We start from the raw sequence: 16,758 nt of genomic DNA, 5'->3' as shown, positions 1-16,758 counted from the left end.
GGTCACGCTTCATACTGTGGTTGTGGTGATAGTAAAATTAATTTCGCAACAGACCGTCACACACCTTGACGTTGCAATGAGAAGGGGATGGTGTTAATCCTAAACTACTGGTACTGCTGCTTGAGGACGCCATTTTTACCTTGTAGGCGTGCATTTATACTATGTTGGGGGAGAGGTGTATGCCGAGTGTGTGAGTGACAGCAGCATCTTCGTGCAGAGCCGGAACTGCAACTATCAGCATGGCTTCCACCCGGCCACCGTCTGCAAGATCCCCAGTGGCTGCAGTCTCAAGATCTTCAACAACCAGCTCTTTGCTCAGCTGCTGGCTCAGTCAGTTCACCACGGATTTGAAGTCGTCTATGAGTTAACTAAGATGTGCACTATCCGGATGAGCTTTGTTAAGGTAAGGAGCGCTTGCTTTCACGTGTTAAGGTAGAAAGTGAAAAACTAAATAAAACAAGCCAGAATGCATCCTTTGGGTGATGTGGGTAGCTCTCCAGCCAGTTCAAGTAGACAACAGGGTTTTTTGGGGCGTTTTTTGGAACTCTGTTCAGTTTTTAGGAAGAGCTCCTCTATGAGTATCAACTCTCTTGTTTAGCAGTTACAAGAAAATTCTTAGACATGTTAGTTTTGGGGGCGCCTGGGTGGCTCAGTTGGTTGAGCGTCCCACTTTGGCTCAGGTCATGATCTCATCGTTCGTGGGTTTGAGCCCCGTGTTGGGCTCTGTGCTGACAGCTCAGGGCCTGGAGCCTGCTTTGGATTCTGTGTCTCCCTCTCTATCTCTCCCTACCCTGCTTGTGCTCTCTGTCTCTCAAAAAGTAAAAAAAAGTAAATAAAAAAACATTTAAAAAATGATAGTTTTGAAAGAAGGACAAGTTAAGGTAGTTATCTGATTTTTTTTTTCATCTCTCAAATTGCTGCGCACTATTGTCTCTCAATAAATGTTGAATTTATCTGAATTAAGTAAACTAACTCTTAGGCCAACAGAGGAGATAATATTTATAACTAAGCTACAAAATAGGCAGTACTGATTCTAATACAAGCTAGTGTACAATAAGTTGCTATTATAAAAGCATAAACAAATTGGGATAGAAATATTATGGCGGGAATGATTAACTCAGAGAGAAGTAGATGTTCTGTGTATGAGTATTCGTTGAATGTTTCTCGAATTAGGTCTTACTCATGTTGTTGTGAAGGTTGGAGAACTGAGGAAGTTACTTCGTGGGAAGGAAACACAGCTGGGTTTGCACCCTGATGCCAAACACTCCAGTGTCACCAGAGTGTCACCACCTGCTGTTTCATCTTGTGCAGAGTACTGGTGAATAATTCTAATATTTCAAAATATGAGTGTGTTTATCACACTAACTGGGTATATGTGACATAGTTTTCACATTGTTGCATACCCATCCAAGAAATCAGTATGGTTTTTTTCCAGGTTTTTTGGTTTGTTTTTTAAATGTGTATTTATTTTGAGAGAGAGGGAGGGGCAGAAAGAGAGGGAGAGAGAGAATCCCAAGCAGGATCCTCACTGTCAGAGGAGAGCCCGACTCGGTGCTTGAACCCACAAACTGTGAGATCATGACCTGAGCCGAAATCAAGAGTGGGACACTTGACCTACTGGGCCACCCAGGTGTCCCATTTCAGGTGTTTTCAAAGTAAGATTTATTAATCCTTTAAAATTACCAGGAAAAATAGTTGTCCTATTTTTCTATAACTCTATTTTTATTGTATTTGTAATTTTAGTGATTATTTTTAAAAACAACAATCAAGAATATAGTTTGCAATGGAAAAAATGGATTTTTGAAATTATTTCTTTCATGATGACAAAGCAGTTTTATTCAAATTTACTGTTAAGTTTTAAAAGCATTTTATACTGTAAAACAATTAGCAAATACCTGGAAATCTTTTCAGACGTTCTGATGTTTTAGAGCCAGCAGAGGGCATTAAATCGCCATGAACGTACAGTCCATTTTACTCTTAGTTGTTTTTTCCGGGTCCATGTTTTTAAAATTAGGATGAAATGCCAGTACATCAGAGGTAATTATTTCACTGTAGTATAAGTTTGCACAGAAATCTGATTGTCCTAAGATCAGCTAGATGTATCTCATAAAGCTATACAATTCACAGAAAACAGTTAAGTAATATTGCAAATATAACAACAGATGACTAGGTTAAAAGAAATTTAAATGTGTAAGGAAAAAATGTGTAAGTATGTGAGGTGATGGATGTTAACTAAGTTTGTTGTGGTGATCATCTCGCAATATATGCATATATCCAATCATCATGTTGTACACCTAAAACTAACACAGTGTATATCAATTGTATGTCAACAAAACTGTGGGGGGCAGATAATACAAATAAAAATAATGTAAAATACTTTGTTAGTAATTACATATTGATTATGTATTAATATGATAATATCAGATATATCGTGTTGAATAAAACACATTATTAAAATTTTAAAAATATAAGAAATTAAAGAGGACTAAACACTGGTAGCTACCAATGAGGGGTGACGGGCTAGATCATCTTTAGCTCTGATTTTTACTGATTCTAGGACTCATCCAGTCAGTCACTGAGATATTATTGAGCTCCTACCTTGTGCTGCAGCAGGCACTATTCTAGGCATTGGGATACATCAGTGATTACTCAAAATCGCTGTCCTCATGGAATCAACATTCCAGTAGGGAGAGACAGGCAATAAACAACAGCTATAATAAAGAACTTGAATGGAAAGAGAAACGTAGAGCAGGGTATGGAGAATTGGGAGTACTGGAGTACGGGGAGTTTGCAAATTTTGAAAAGGTGGGCAGAGTGGGCCTCTTTGGGGACTTAAAGGAGGTAAAGGAGTTAAATCATGAGGGTATCTGGAGGGGAAAGAGTAGACGCAGAGGGAAGGGCAAACCCTACAGCAAGAGCATGGCCTGACATTTGTAGGAACCAGGAGGCCAGGGTGCCTAGAGTGTGAGTGGGGAGCTGGGGGGTGAGATCAGAGCAGTGATAGGGAACCGGATCAGTGCTTTTGGAAGCCACTGTAAGGATTTCACCTTTTACTCTAACAAGATGGGGAGCCCCTGAAGGGATTCGAGCAGAGGATTTCGTGATCTGACTTATATATTTAAAGGATCACTGTAGTTGCCGTGTGAATTGCAAATATCGTGTAAGCAAGAATGGAAGCAGAGAGACCAGCTAAGAGGCCATTGCACTGTTCAGTTGAGAGATGACCATCGCTCCCACTAGGAGTGTTATGGAAGAAGTTGTAAGAAGGGGAAGGATTCTGAGTTATGAAGGTGACTCTGTGTGAGTTCTGAGAAAGGAGGAGTTAGAAAGATGATCCCTCCACCCGGGACGGAGAAGATTTAGACACAAGATTAAGAGTTCAGTTTTAGTGAGAGAAACTTTGCACTGACACACATCCCGGTGAAAGTGCTGAACAGACAGTTAGAGGTATGAGTCAGGATTTAGGGAGAGAGGGCTGGGCTGCAGATGTCAATGTAGGAATTGTCAGCATATGCACGGTATCTGTCCATGAGCCTGAGTGGAATTGCCAGTTGTTTGAGTTTAACCGAGAAGATCAGGGTTCCTAGGACAGGGCCCTGGGACACTTCCACTTTAAAAGAGGAAGAACCAGCAAAGAAAACTGAGAAAGATTAACCAATGTAGAAGTAAAACCAAGAAAGTAAGGTGCTCTTTAAACCAAAAGAAGAAAGTATATTGAGGAGGAGAGAGGACAAACCAAATCACATGCTGCCCAAGTGACATGAAGACTGAGAGCTGGTCATTAATTTTAGCATGTAAAGGGTTTTTTTAATCTTTTTTTTTTTCATGTTCATTAATTTATTTTGAGAGAGAGAAAAAGAGTGAGCTGGGGAGGGGCAGAGAGGCTCCAAGCTGTCAGCACAGAGTCTGATGCAGGGCTTGATCCCACGACTGTGAGATCATGACCTGAGCCATAATCAAGAGTCAGACGCTTAACTGACTGAGCCAACCAGGTGCCCCATCTTTTTTTTTTTAATCTTAACAGGAACAGTTTTGTTGAAGGCTGGGGTTGAAATGCTGATCAGAATGGAAGGACAGGAATTGATACAGCCAGTTCGGACAGCTAGAAAGGGGGTCAAAGGTATAGGGCAGTAAGTGGTGGGAGTGGTTAGGGCCAAGAGAAGTATGTTGAAGACGGGAGATATTTCATCATATTCCTATGTTGATAGGAATGATCCAGCAGAAAACAAAATATAATACGAGAGAATGGGGAGATTTCCTGGAATGATGTCTTTGGGAAGGCATTTGAGTCTTCTGCACAACTGGATGGACTGGCTTATTTGGAAACACAGATAATCTGTGGTGAGAGGTAGAAAGGCTGAGTATGTTCGTGCAAGTGCTGTGGAAACCCTTCTGATTGCTTCATTCTGGTTAAAATAAGAAAGAAGATAGTCATTCTCAAGTAGACGGGGGAGTAGGTATTAGAGGTTGTAGGAAAAAGGACAAGAGTGAGCAGTCATTTGGGGTGTGGGAGGTAGTGGGACAGAGCACAGGGACTGGGGGAGTGTCATTTGATTGCCAGGTGGCATCACAGGGGCACTTGAGGCTTGTGGTCTCGAATGTAAAGTGTGATCAGGCAGCATGGTTGTGTTGAAATCCAAGTTTTTTTAACCTACAGATAATCACTGTTCCCAATAAGAGTAATTTGTGATCTCTCTTCATTTTTAAAAAATAACTTTTTACTGGTATATAACATCTAGAGAAAAAATACACAAATTTATTTTTTCTTTATTTTTACTATCTTTCCTATGAATGGTAATAAGTGGGAAATTGCCAAAAAGTGAGCCAAAAAAGAGAGAGAGGAGAAACAGGCTTTTTAACCAACCCTTGAATCATCAAGAACACCCTCCATTCTCTCTTCACAGTTTTCAGATCCAGTCACTGGTCTGCAGTGAGCATCTGTTTTGTGCAAAACACTGTGTTCAGCAGTAAGGGGTGGAACATAAGGTCAGGCTCCTTCCCTTGTGGAAGAGAAAATGATTTGCCGGTGTTTCTGACGTGACTAGAGACCAGACCATCTCTAGGTCTGTGTATTTAGTTGTGAGCCTAGAGGCGATCTTTGATTTGGACTCACCTTAGGGTGTCTGGTTGATGCAGAAGTTGTTCTGTACTTACAGGAAGGTCGAGTGCACATTCTCTCAGGTGTCAGGAGTGGCTCTGGTGTGTGGGCTCTGCGTGCACTGAGGCCTGTCTGTCTCACACCTCTGCAGGCTGACCATAAAGTCTGGCACCGTTACTCTTGGCTCTAGTTTTTTTTAATATAATTTATTGTCAAGTTGGCTAACATACAGTGTATAAAATGTGCTCTTGGCTTGGGGAATAGATTCCTGTGATTCATCACTTCCATGCAACATCCAGTGCTCATCCCAGCAGGTGTCCTCCTCAATGCCCATCACCCATTTTCCCCTCTCCACAGCACCCCACATCAACCCTCAGTTTGTTCTCTGTATTTAACTGTCTCTTATGGTTTGTGTCCCTCACTCTCTGTAACTATTTTTTCCCCTTCCCTTCCCCCATGGTCTTCTGTTAAGTTTCTCAAGTTTCATATATGAGTGAAAACATATGATATGAAAACATATGTCTTTCTCTGACTGACTTATTTCACTTAGCATAATACCCTCCAGTTCCATCCACATTGCTGCAAATGGCAGGATTTCGTTCTTTCTCATTGTCAAATAGTATTCCATTGTATATATAAACCATATCTTCTTTACCCATTCGTCAGTCGATGGATATTTGGGCTCCTTCCATAATTTGGCTATTGTTGAAAGTACTGCTAAAACATTGGGGGTACAAGTGCCCCTATGAATCAGCACTCCTGTATCCCTTGGGTAAATTCCTAGTAGTGCTATTGCTGGGTCATAGGGTAGATCTATTTTTAATTTTTTGAGGAACCTCCACACTGTTTTCCAGAGCAGCTGCACCAGTTTGCATTCCCACCAACAGTACATGAGGGTTTCCATTTCTCCACATCCTCACTCTTGGCTCTCTTCTTGCTTTACAGGGCTGGGGAGCTGAGTATCATCGCCAAGATGTCACGAGCACCCCCTGCTGGATTGAGATTCATCTTCATGGACCACTGCAGTGGTTGGACAAAGTTCTGACTCAGATGGGCTCTCCACATAACCCGATCTCTTCGGTGTCTTAACAGTCAGTCATGACTTCGTCGACATTTCTAGAGCATAGATGCTATTGCAGGCAGTGGCTTACATCATTTCAGATTTGCAACTAACTCAAGTTTCCAAGTACATATGTAAATACATATAATATATACTTATTCATATTTTTTATCACCAGTTGTTTTGTGCTTTCTAGTTAAACCTGATGCCAGTACAACGTGATTAGAAAAGCAGGTTTTTCGTGCCTGTGCTATAATAATAGGAAGCAGCTTCTTTTGTGGGCTGGGCGGTAACAAATGAAGGCAACTGTGTCAATAGTATTTGAAAAGTGCTGGCAGAATAAAAGGCAGCTTTAGTCAGCCGTGTCATTCTAAGGCATGTTGGGTGGCCTACCAGAAAAATATCAAAACTGTTTATATATTAAGAGTCAGGGTACTAGCAGCACTAGAGAAATAACACTTTCAGACAAAAGAAAGCAGTCAAACCCGTATAATTTAAACAATCTCACTTTTAGTGTTATCGGCGAGGAAAAAAAAAAAACAACAGACCAAGCTGTAAATCAGTTATGTAAGATAAATCACATAAATTATTTTATTTCTCAAGTTGAAATACCTATAGCTGGATGATTGTGCTGATATTAATGGTACATTTGAAACAAATTTAAACTGTGATTGGAAAAGAAACTGTGAAGCTGGGAGCCACGTTGCCTCATAATCTACCAGTGAAAAAAATCCAGAATGAGTCTAATGCATGAAAAGGTTCATATGAAAATAGCAAGAATTGAGCATTATTCCCAAACTGCAAAACAAGACCAGAACTTAGTCCAAGATTCAGCCAGGGAGGCACTTGCTCTCCATGTAGGGAATCGGGTCCCTGAATTTTCCTGGTTTCTCAAGTCAGGCAGCCTCGCCGCCTTTGGAGTCCACACAGTGAGCTAGAGGACCATGTGTGCAAATCCTGAGTGGAGAAGAAGCAGTAGAATAAGAGGGTTGGACAAAAGCATCCTCTGTTTACTTACACCTTCTCATATTCCCATTAAAAGGCTCATGGCGAGGGCAGTCCTTTTGCCGCATTTTCCCTACATGTTGGCCGATACTATTTACAGATGACTAAAACAGTGGTGAAGCCTTTGAGAAAACCTGGACACATTGCTGGGATGAAGTTTATGAGTTATTTAACTTAGTGTCTCGATCTGCTGGTCACATCTGGTAGCCTTTTATAAAGCTGAAACCTCATACCTGGAAATAACTTCACAAATAGAATGATAACTTCATAATCCTTATAATCTCTGGGGAACAGCAGTACCGAAGAGTGGGACGCTTAAAATATATATACGGTATTAAAAGCCCATTCTTAGTTACTCTTGGATGGTAAAGAGAGGAAAATTCCCCACATTTCTAGGTACTTTCATGTATATATATATATATATATATATATATATATATATATATACATACAATTCCCATCCCACCCACTAAACACTGCACTGCTTCGAAAAATATTTCACACCCTCTTAAAAATGTATAATTTAAGAAGGTAATTATGCTTGTAACAGACGGTACTTCAGTAATCCAAGAGGCTTCTTCATTTATACATTCTATCTCAAGTCTTTTTAGCATTAGCACACAGTAGTTGCTTATCACTAAATTGTATTCAAGGTAGAAATGATCCTGTGAAAAAGATACGAGTGAGTTCCTACTGTCACCTCTTGTAAGCACTAGTGTTATCTAATAGAAACTTTCATATATGCAACAGAAAATAGTACATTCTACGTTAAAATTAGGTGGTCCATTTAGTGTTTAGAAAACCCTGTAGTTCATTGGTTCATCACCTATGTATTGTGCACCTGTATGTGCTGGGTACAGTGTTAGGTACTGTGGAATCTAGTGTAAACCAGAGACAGCCCCAGACTCTGGAGCTGAGAGTCTATTAGGAAACCTGTGTAGACATCTTCATGTATTTTCACTTTTAAAACAAAACAAAACCTGTGATCGTTTTTTTTTCTTTTTGCTTAAAAAAAATACAACTGATGATTTCTTAATTATCTCTATTTTGAAACTTACTTTCCTTCTCTTCTGAGCAATCAGGTAAGGGGTGAAGTCTTCCTGGGATAAATGCTACTTTTCTTCAGTGCTTCGAAGTTGTTTGTTTTCTCTTACTTCCCTATTTTCCAGTTTTCCCCCATTTCTTTCCTTAGAAGAGGCATTAATATGGTGAGTCTTCCTCATATGAGTACTGTTCCATGAGATTTTGGTACACATGGATTTTGCTCCAGACATTTAACATAACTTTCTTGATCTCTTCACAAGTGCTCAAACTCATCCTCTGGTAACCTTATACCTTTGCAGAATTAATCGTAACCGGTTGCTTATAAGTTACATTTTAAAAAAATAAATAAACCTGGATTTTCATGCGGCTTTGGGAAACCAGGATGAAATACTCCACAGAGCCTGTGTTATTCCTTTGAAGAAAACACTTGATTAAAGTGGTACATTTGCATCATCACCAGTCATGTCTCACCAAAAGCCCGTATTAGGATGCGAGTGAAATGCAGAAGAGTTAACCCTTCAGTCGCTCTGACAGTCACATTCTCATTGGCCTTTTAATGTTTCTGTTGGCAACAGTTAGCCAAAGTTGTAATGCATCGTTTGCTTTCAGACTTCCACGTTTGCTATTTAGCATTTGTCCCTTGAGATGGACAATCCAGAAAAAATTTAAGAGCATTCTTTCAGAGGATAACTCACAAAGTGGACATGCTAAGCCATTTTAAGACATAGCAATGCCAAACATATTTAAGGTTGCCATGGACAAGGGTCGTGCATTAGAGAACAACAACGATGTGGCCTGCTTTTAAGACCCAGAACATTTGTTGTGTTGTTCAAGCCCATTGTTTCTGGGTTTTTTTTTTCCTGTTAAAAAATTGAGATGTGAGAAGTTTGTTTTAGTTAGATGATATTTTACTATATGCCAGTGCTTTGGAAGTATAAAGATAACCACTTTTCAACATATTTACCTTTTTTTTTTTTAACACTCTGTATAAATCAGGAAAAGTTGAACAACCACCTAGCACTGGCACTCAGAATCCCCTTTTCATTGTCTTCTAAGGGATTAGGAACAACAACAAAAGTTTCTTATAAATATCACCTGCTAGACTTTAAGCACCTGCTTAACTTTGAATGTGTCCCTGATACTTGGCATATATATTCAACAACTAAAGAAAAAAATAATATGCATTCCAAATTTGTCTTCCCCGTTATGATTTAGCAGTTGAACTGTATGACAAGACTAGGGGATCCTGGCATAATCTATATTAAGTTCAAATTAATGTAACACAAACCAACAAAAAAAGGAACTATTTCTATTTAAGTAATGCTTTTGATCATAATATCTAGGCTCCAGTTATCCTTCAAATGCACATATATACTGTTACCTGATTGTTTATAATAAACACTACTGTACCTATATGTTTTGGGCTCGTTTTTCCCTACAAACATCACAAAAGGGTCACTGTGTGTGGATCCGTAAGATGATCTTAAGCCATCTTATTTTGAAAATGAGATGTTTTTAAAATACAACATGCTATAAGAGAAATTAGGTAATGGTTTTGAATTAAATATCTTCGGATAACTGGCATGAAATATAGAATCTTGAAGATACTTTGTAGTAATTTCAGAGAAGATATACATAATTGCTTTTTTTCTGGATCGTGGCAAATATTAAGTGATATTACGGTATATAGGAAATAACTTTATTATTGTAAACATCTGTTCATTGATCAAGAAGGTGCTAAAGATGGCTAGTGAGGAAAAACTAAGATAAAATCCAGGAGGAAATTCTCAACTCCCTCCATTTCCTTCTAGTCTTAAAATGGAAGGGCGGGGTGGTGGAGGGGGGAGAGAAATATATAAATCTCTCAAGAAATTTCGCTTAGCCTTCTTATATCCTTGATCAAGGTTTTTTCCTTCTTTATTTTTTTAAGAAATGCCCTACTTATTCAAAAAGAGGTATTTGTGGACTTCCAAACTATAAACAGATGAAAGACAGACTATTCTGGGGATTATGAGACCTCCAGTTTAAGCTGTGAGTTTATGGAGGACAGTGATTGTATCATGTCTGCTTTTGCATCCTCATGGTTCTCGACCCTGTTCCTGTATCAAATATTTGGTATTGACATTTCAAACACTAACTTGTACAGATTTTTTTAAATATACCATGGCGTAGACATATAATACTGTCTGTAAACTTTAGCCTGTCTTAGAGGGGTGATATTTTCATCATCTGAGAAACCTCTGCATATTTATTTACCAGATCATTCTTATGTGTCAGCCACTGTAGATGCAATGACAAACAGCACAGTTTCTGCCTTTAAAGGAATTTACCAGTTTGTGGAGGAAGATGAATAAGTACACCAAATGAGGTCAGTGCACTATCAGTTGTGACAGGCTTCTGGGGAACCAAGCAATGACATCTCCATCAGGCCCTAGGTGGGTACCTGGGAAGGCTTCTGGGCCAATCCAACTTGACTTCCTTCCCATCAGTTCCCTTAGTAAGTCATCCAAGACCTTCCCAAGCCAGGTTGGATGTCTCTTCTCTGTGCCACCATCATAGTTGTGTTCACCAGTGGTCAGTTATTAATTCCTGCACCACACTGTTTACTTGTCCAACTTTCTGCTGGACTGGGAGCTCTTTAAGGGCAAGGATTGTATCTCTTCATGTTCATCATTATCTAGCTATTGTTTAGAAAGGCCTTTCAAGTTTACATTGTAAAGGCAAAAATGTTTCCAGTTCTTTTTATTTGATTTTATTTTTTTTTTATAAATTTTTTTTTTCAACGTTTATTTATTTTTGGGACAGAGAGAGACAGAGCATGAATGGGGGAGGGGCAGAGAGAGAGGGAGACACAGAATCGGAAACAGGCTCCAGGCTCTGAGCCACCAGCCCAGAGCCCGACACGGGGCTCGAACTCACGGACCGCGAGATCGTGACCTGGCTGAAGTCGGACACTTAACCGACTGTGCCACCCAGGCGCCCCGATTTTATTTTTTAATATTTATTTTTGAGAGCGAGAGAGCAAGTGAGCACAAGAGGGGTAGGGGCAGAGAGAAAGAGAGACACAGAGGATCTGAAATGGGCTCTGTGCTGACATCTGTGATCCCGACACAGGGCTTGAACTCACGAACTGCAAGATCATGACCTGAGCTGAAGTCGGATGCTTCACCCACTGAGCCACCCAGGCACCCCTCCAGTTCTTCCTTTTAAAAATCAGCAAGTATTTCATTTCTCCTCTTTGAAATAATTGCAAGCCTCCAATTGCATGTCCAGTGACCACGTTGCCAGCTGGTGGGCATGCGAGGAAGCTCACGATTTGGTTTGGAAATAGATATTCAGCCACACTGCAGTAGCAAAGAAAGGTAGTTTTGACAGTTAAACAGTTATAATTGTTTTATCTCAAGCATTTATTTTTAAAATGTGAATTTCAGTAAAATTTCAGTAAAGATTAGAAAGAAGCACAAGGAATTCTGATGTTACAGCCAAGAGTTGCAACTGCTCAACTCTGCCATTGGAGGGCAAAGGCAGCTATAACATTATGTCAATGATGAGCATGGCTGGGCTCCAATAAAATTTTATGGACACTGAAATTTGAATTTTAGTACTTCCACATGTCATGAAACTTTTTCCTTTTGATCTTTCAACTATTTAAAAATGTGAAAACTACTCTTTACCTGCTGCGGTACAAAAACAGGCTGTGGGTTGGCTTTGGCCCAGAGCAGGGTGTCAGTTTGCTCAGTGCTCCTTGGAGGATTGTGAGACCACGCTGAGTGTTGCAGTCACAGCCTTGCTGCCATCTGAATGCAGTCCCATGAGATACCCCAGACCCAACCACCAGAACCCCTCAGCTGAGCTCAGCCAACCCACCGCATGCGAGCAATGACAACAAAAAGGTGGTTAATTTAAGCCATTATGCGTTGGGGGTGGTGTGTTGGATAACTGAAGCAGTGGTCATAACCATCATTCTTAGGTTCGCAATGTTGACGAAACTTTGTCTTGGGTTCATCAGGAGGCTTCAGGTGAAAGCGGCTGCTTCTCACAAAGTGCAGGCGTGCCTGTTTGAAAGCACCTGTAATTTATTACTGAGTAGTTGCTACTTTGGTTCTGATCACTATCCTGGCTCGAGTTGCTTTGACAGTACATCAGCTATTTAAGAGATCTCTGTTCAAAGTCCTCGCTTCTCTCCTAGACGATGTGGGAAGACTTGCTGTTTTGGTTGCTAGAAATAGAACAATCAATTCCTGCCTCCAATTATTAATAGAGGTGAGCTATGACATTTCCCTGCAAGGGTACAGTGTAGACAGGCAGGGCTGGCTTCTGAGGACACTGTTGTTCCTGCTGCTGCTGCGTTGGCATAGTCACTGTGCTGATCCCAGCATCTGACCTTCACTTTGCATCTAGAAGAGTTCAGGTAGGGCCTGGTGCTTGCTGGTCAGAAGGCACCTGCCTTCCTCTCCACAGCGAGCACCTGAGTGTTTGCTCCTTGTGTGTCAGTTCTAAGTTCTCATACTCGTTCAGAATGGGCGATGCCTGGCCTGGGGCAGGGGCTGTAGTCATCTTCCAGTTGCAAACAAAGCTGGAAGTGTTCAAGAAACGAGATACTGGATGGACTTTATGCCCTATTTACAGGTAGCAAGTATCTGGGATTAGTGAGCCAAGGGCAATTTTGACTGTTGCCGGCACAAAAGAGGTAAACGAGAAATGGAAGAGACCTAGGAAACATAGCAAAATATCATTTCGATGTAAGGAAGAGAAAACGGTACCTCAATATGAATGGAATGCTTGGCTTTTCTCATTCAGGCACATAGTTGGATACAAGGGCCCAAGCATTAGCACAAAAGGCAGAGTGTCCATGCCATAAAGTCTCTTTTAGAAAGAAAAGGCCAGTTTTACAAGTGTAGTCCAGGAGCCTGGAAACAAGGGTCTCTGAGCACTGCCCTACTAGAAGCAAACTTAACTTTTCACAGTGGCAGACAACTTTTGGTCATCTTAGAAAGATACTGATTTCTCAAGACTCAGGTTCCCTCACTTTCTGAAGGAAATAATGCTGTCACAGTTATACTCACAATCCCCCCTCAGATGATTTTTTTTTTAATGTTTATTATGAAAGGGGGGGGGCAGAGAGAGGGAGAGAGAGAATCCCAAGGAGGTTCCACGCTGTCAGTGCAGAGCCTGATGCGGGCTCAATCCCACAAACTGTGAGATCATGACCTGAGCCAAAATCAAGAGTCTGAGCCACCCAGGTGCCCCAACCACCTCAGATGATTCTAATCAACATCCTGGGAAAGTTCAGGTATGTATGTGTATTTTTATATAACTATAATACGTAGTAATACATTTTTGTGCAAATGTTTAATATCAATGTAATATTATTAATGTACCCTGTTATTAGATTTTCAAAGGCAACTGATATAAAATCTTTTTAGTGTTGACTTTGGTCTCCAACTTGAGGACAATAAATGATATAAGGTGCAATTGTAAGAGAGGAAAACAGAAAATCTCACTAGTCATAACTTCTTTTGTGGTTTTTCAACTAGAAAAGGTTGCATGTGATTCTGTATCATTAGGGTAAACTTACGAAGAGGAAAGATTTATTTGCTGCAGTATATGATAACAAAAACTGTTCGTCTCCATGCTTACAAATGGTTATGTGGAGGGGAAGTAATATATGTGAGGATAATAGAGGAAAGGAGCCTGTGTCCTGAATAGGAGATGAGATCAACTCATCTAATTACAAACAGCTCAAATACCTTCACTGAAATAGTTTTTAAAAAACATTTGTTAACTTTCAACTCAATGAAAGCAATATTTTAATCAGACTTTTTTTCTGTAATGAGGCAGTTCAGCCCATTAAAATAAATTGCTGTCTGAACACAGGCAAATGTATGTGTCATTCAGCAGTGTCTGTTGTCATGCTAATATTCATTTTCAAAGCTAAAGAAAATGAGAAGTTGAAGGAGTCACAATGATAAAAAAGAATACTAAATTGTCCGTGTGAATTAGTTACACAAAATAAATTAGGACTATTTGACAAAACTTGTATTAATTATGTTTTCTAATTCTAGAAAAAGAAATAGGATATTATAACTCAACAGTCATTTTAAAGATCCCAAATTGGATCTTTTAAACCAACATTAGAAACCCAAAAGCCACAAAAGAAATGTCAGATCTGTTGAAATATACAAAAATGGAAAGCTTGTGTGGCAAAAATTACCATTAAAGGAATAAATAGGCATATTTTAGTTTAGCAAAAAAAAAAAAAAAAAGAATAAAAATGACAGGGTTAATTTTTATAATATTCACCAGACTTTTTACACATTGAATAGAAAAAGGAAGCCTAATGAAAAAATAGACAAAGGATATCACTAGGCAATTCATGGAGAAGCAAGTCTAAATAACCAACAAGCATACATGAAAAGGTACTCAAATTTTCTACTATTCAGGGAAATGCTAGTACATGTAACAATTGCCAGTACATATCTTTTCAGAAAGAGTTAAAAAAGAATAATAATTCCTGCTGGCAAATACAGGAAAAGAAATTCTCCTTTATTTCTGATAGACATTTGCAGTTAGTAGAGTTTTTTTTTGGGGGGGGAATATAATAATATCTAGAGAAAACACATATCTATATATTTCCCTCCATCCGACAATCCCATTTATGAGAATCTATTCCAAGGCTATTGAACCACCGGTACATACCAGCATGTAAGGATACATGCCAGGGATGCAACATTGTCCATAGGGATAGGAAACTGGACACCAGGTGAATGCCATCAGCAGTGGAATGATAGAATGTGATGTCATTGCTGTCATGAGATGCCCTGCAGCCATCTAAAGCAATGAATCAGAGCTATAGAAGTGACTCAGGGGGACTTCTATCTACATGGTTCTAGAGCATAAAGAAGTAATATATGATGTGAATTATATGCCTACATTTTTATGTAACTGATGGTTGCTATAGGTGTACATATGTGTGTTTAAAATTTATAAAACAGAAAAAAATAAAGACCACATGCTAGGTTGTTGACTTAGTTTATGTGGAAGTTGGGCAGTGCATGGAAGACTGAGGGTGGGGAACCAAAAAATGGAACAAGAGGGAAAACCTAAGCCCCAAGTCCTCAGTATACATAATATGATTACATTGATGTATTTATATAAAATTATGTATGTGTGTGCATACAGAAATGTAAAAATTAGCATGTATTGAAGTGCCTACCTTGTTTGAAACCAGACATTTAAAAGTGTTAGCTTCTACTTCAGCAACAACATGCTACTGTGGACAGAGCATCATTTTTGGAGACAAGATTTAAGTTCAAATCTTGGCTCTGTGTCCAACAGTTGGACTTGTTTTATAAGTCACTTCTCTTGAGTTTCTTTCCTTATCCAAAAACAGAGACAATACTTGCCATGTTCTGAGGTTCCAATGAATTAACACATGGAAGTACTTTTTATTTATTTTTATTTTTATTTTTATTTTTTTTAAATTTTTTTTAACGTTTATTTATTTTTGAGACAGAGATGAACGGGGGAGGGTCAGAGAGAGGGAGACACAGAATCTGAAACAGGCTCCAGGCTCTGAGCTGTCAGCACAGAGCCCGACGCGGGACTCGAACTCACGGACCGCGAGATCGTGACCTGGCTGAAGTCGGACGCTTAACCGACTGCGCCACCCAGGCGCCCCTGGAAGTACTTTTTAAAAGTAATATAATTAGGGTGTAAATAATTTTTTTTAAGCTTCTAAAACTCAAGGGGTTACTGTACAAAGGCTCTATTTATTTATGATAGCACATCCATTGTCAAATGTAAAGTCTGTGTTCCAACAGCACTGGCCTCACCATGATTACGTATGTGGCTCACACTACTTACAATAGCGTGCGGTAACTTGGAATCAGAAGGCCTGGATTTAAATCCTGCTAGTTGTGCAATCTTGAGCAAGGGACAACCTCTGCAAGCTTGCTTCCTCATCTATAAAATAACCATTGTGAGGGGTGCCTGGGTGGCCTAGTTGGTTGAGTGTGGGACTTCAGCTCGGGTCATGATCTCGCGGTTTGTGGGTTTCAGCCCCACATTGGGCTCTATGCTGATGGCTCAGGGCCTGGAGCCTGGAGCCTGCTTCTGAGTCTCCCTCCCCTCCCCCTCGTACTCTCTCTCTCTCTCTCTCTCAAAAATAAAGATTAAAAACATTTTTTTAAATAACCGTTGTGAGCACACTACAGTATTGTTGTAAGGATCAAGTAAGTAGACAGAGTTGTTTTGGAAACTTAGAAAATGCTAGAGAATTGGTATCATTCTGACATGCTGTCTTCAGATTATAATCTACTTTCTTTATGCACCTCCAGGAGGGAAGTTTACATCTGGACTTCAGAATGGATGTTAGGAAACTGCACTATAAATAAGTGCTACGTATATGGAAATAAAGATTAGTAAAAATATTCTCCCTATAAACTGAAATAGGAAGCAAAGGAAAAAGCATTTTCATTTCAGTTTGTAATAAGAAAAACATTTTTGGGGCACCTGAGTGGCTTAGTCCCTTTGAGCGTCCAACTCTTGA

At 39.7% G+C, this 16,758-nt stretch overlaps 1 protein-coding gene across 9 annotated transcripts in view; it reads left to right on the top strand.

Moving 5' to 3' along the window:
- Positions 1 to 9,622, top strand: part of SMAD9 (SMAD family member 9) — an 80,745-nt gene extending 71,123 nt beyond the window's left edge. For 8 of the 9 annotated variants that reach the window (XM_043577068.1, XM_043577059.1, XM_043577092.1 and 5 more), the window contains 2 exons: positions 147 to 403; positions 6,044 to 9,622. In XM_043577068.1, coding sequence (XP_043433003.1) covers positions 147 to 403; positions 6,044 to 6,187 — 401 coding nt within the window. In that variant the 3' untranslated portion in view covers positions 6,188 to 9,622. The remainder of the gene's footprint in view (positions 1 to 146; positions 404 to 6,043) is intronic. The other variant, XR_006296866.1, reaches the window with a different exon arrangement.
- Positions 9,623 to 16,758: the final 7,136 nt, after the last annotated feature.

The sequence above is a fragment of the Prionailurus bengalensis genome, chromosome A1, assembly GCF_016509475.1.
Source record: "Prionailurus bengalensis isolate Pbe53 chromosome A1, Fcat_Pben_1.1_paternal_pri, whole genome shotgun sequence".
Taxonomy (NCBI): domain Eukaryota; kingdom Metazoa; phylum Chordata; class Mammalia; order Carnivora; family Felidae; genus Prionailurus; species Prionailurus bengalensis.
This window is presented reverse-complemented; position numbering and strand designations above follow the sequence as displayed.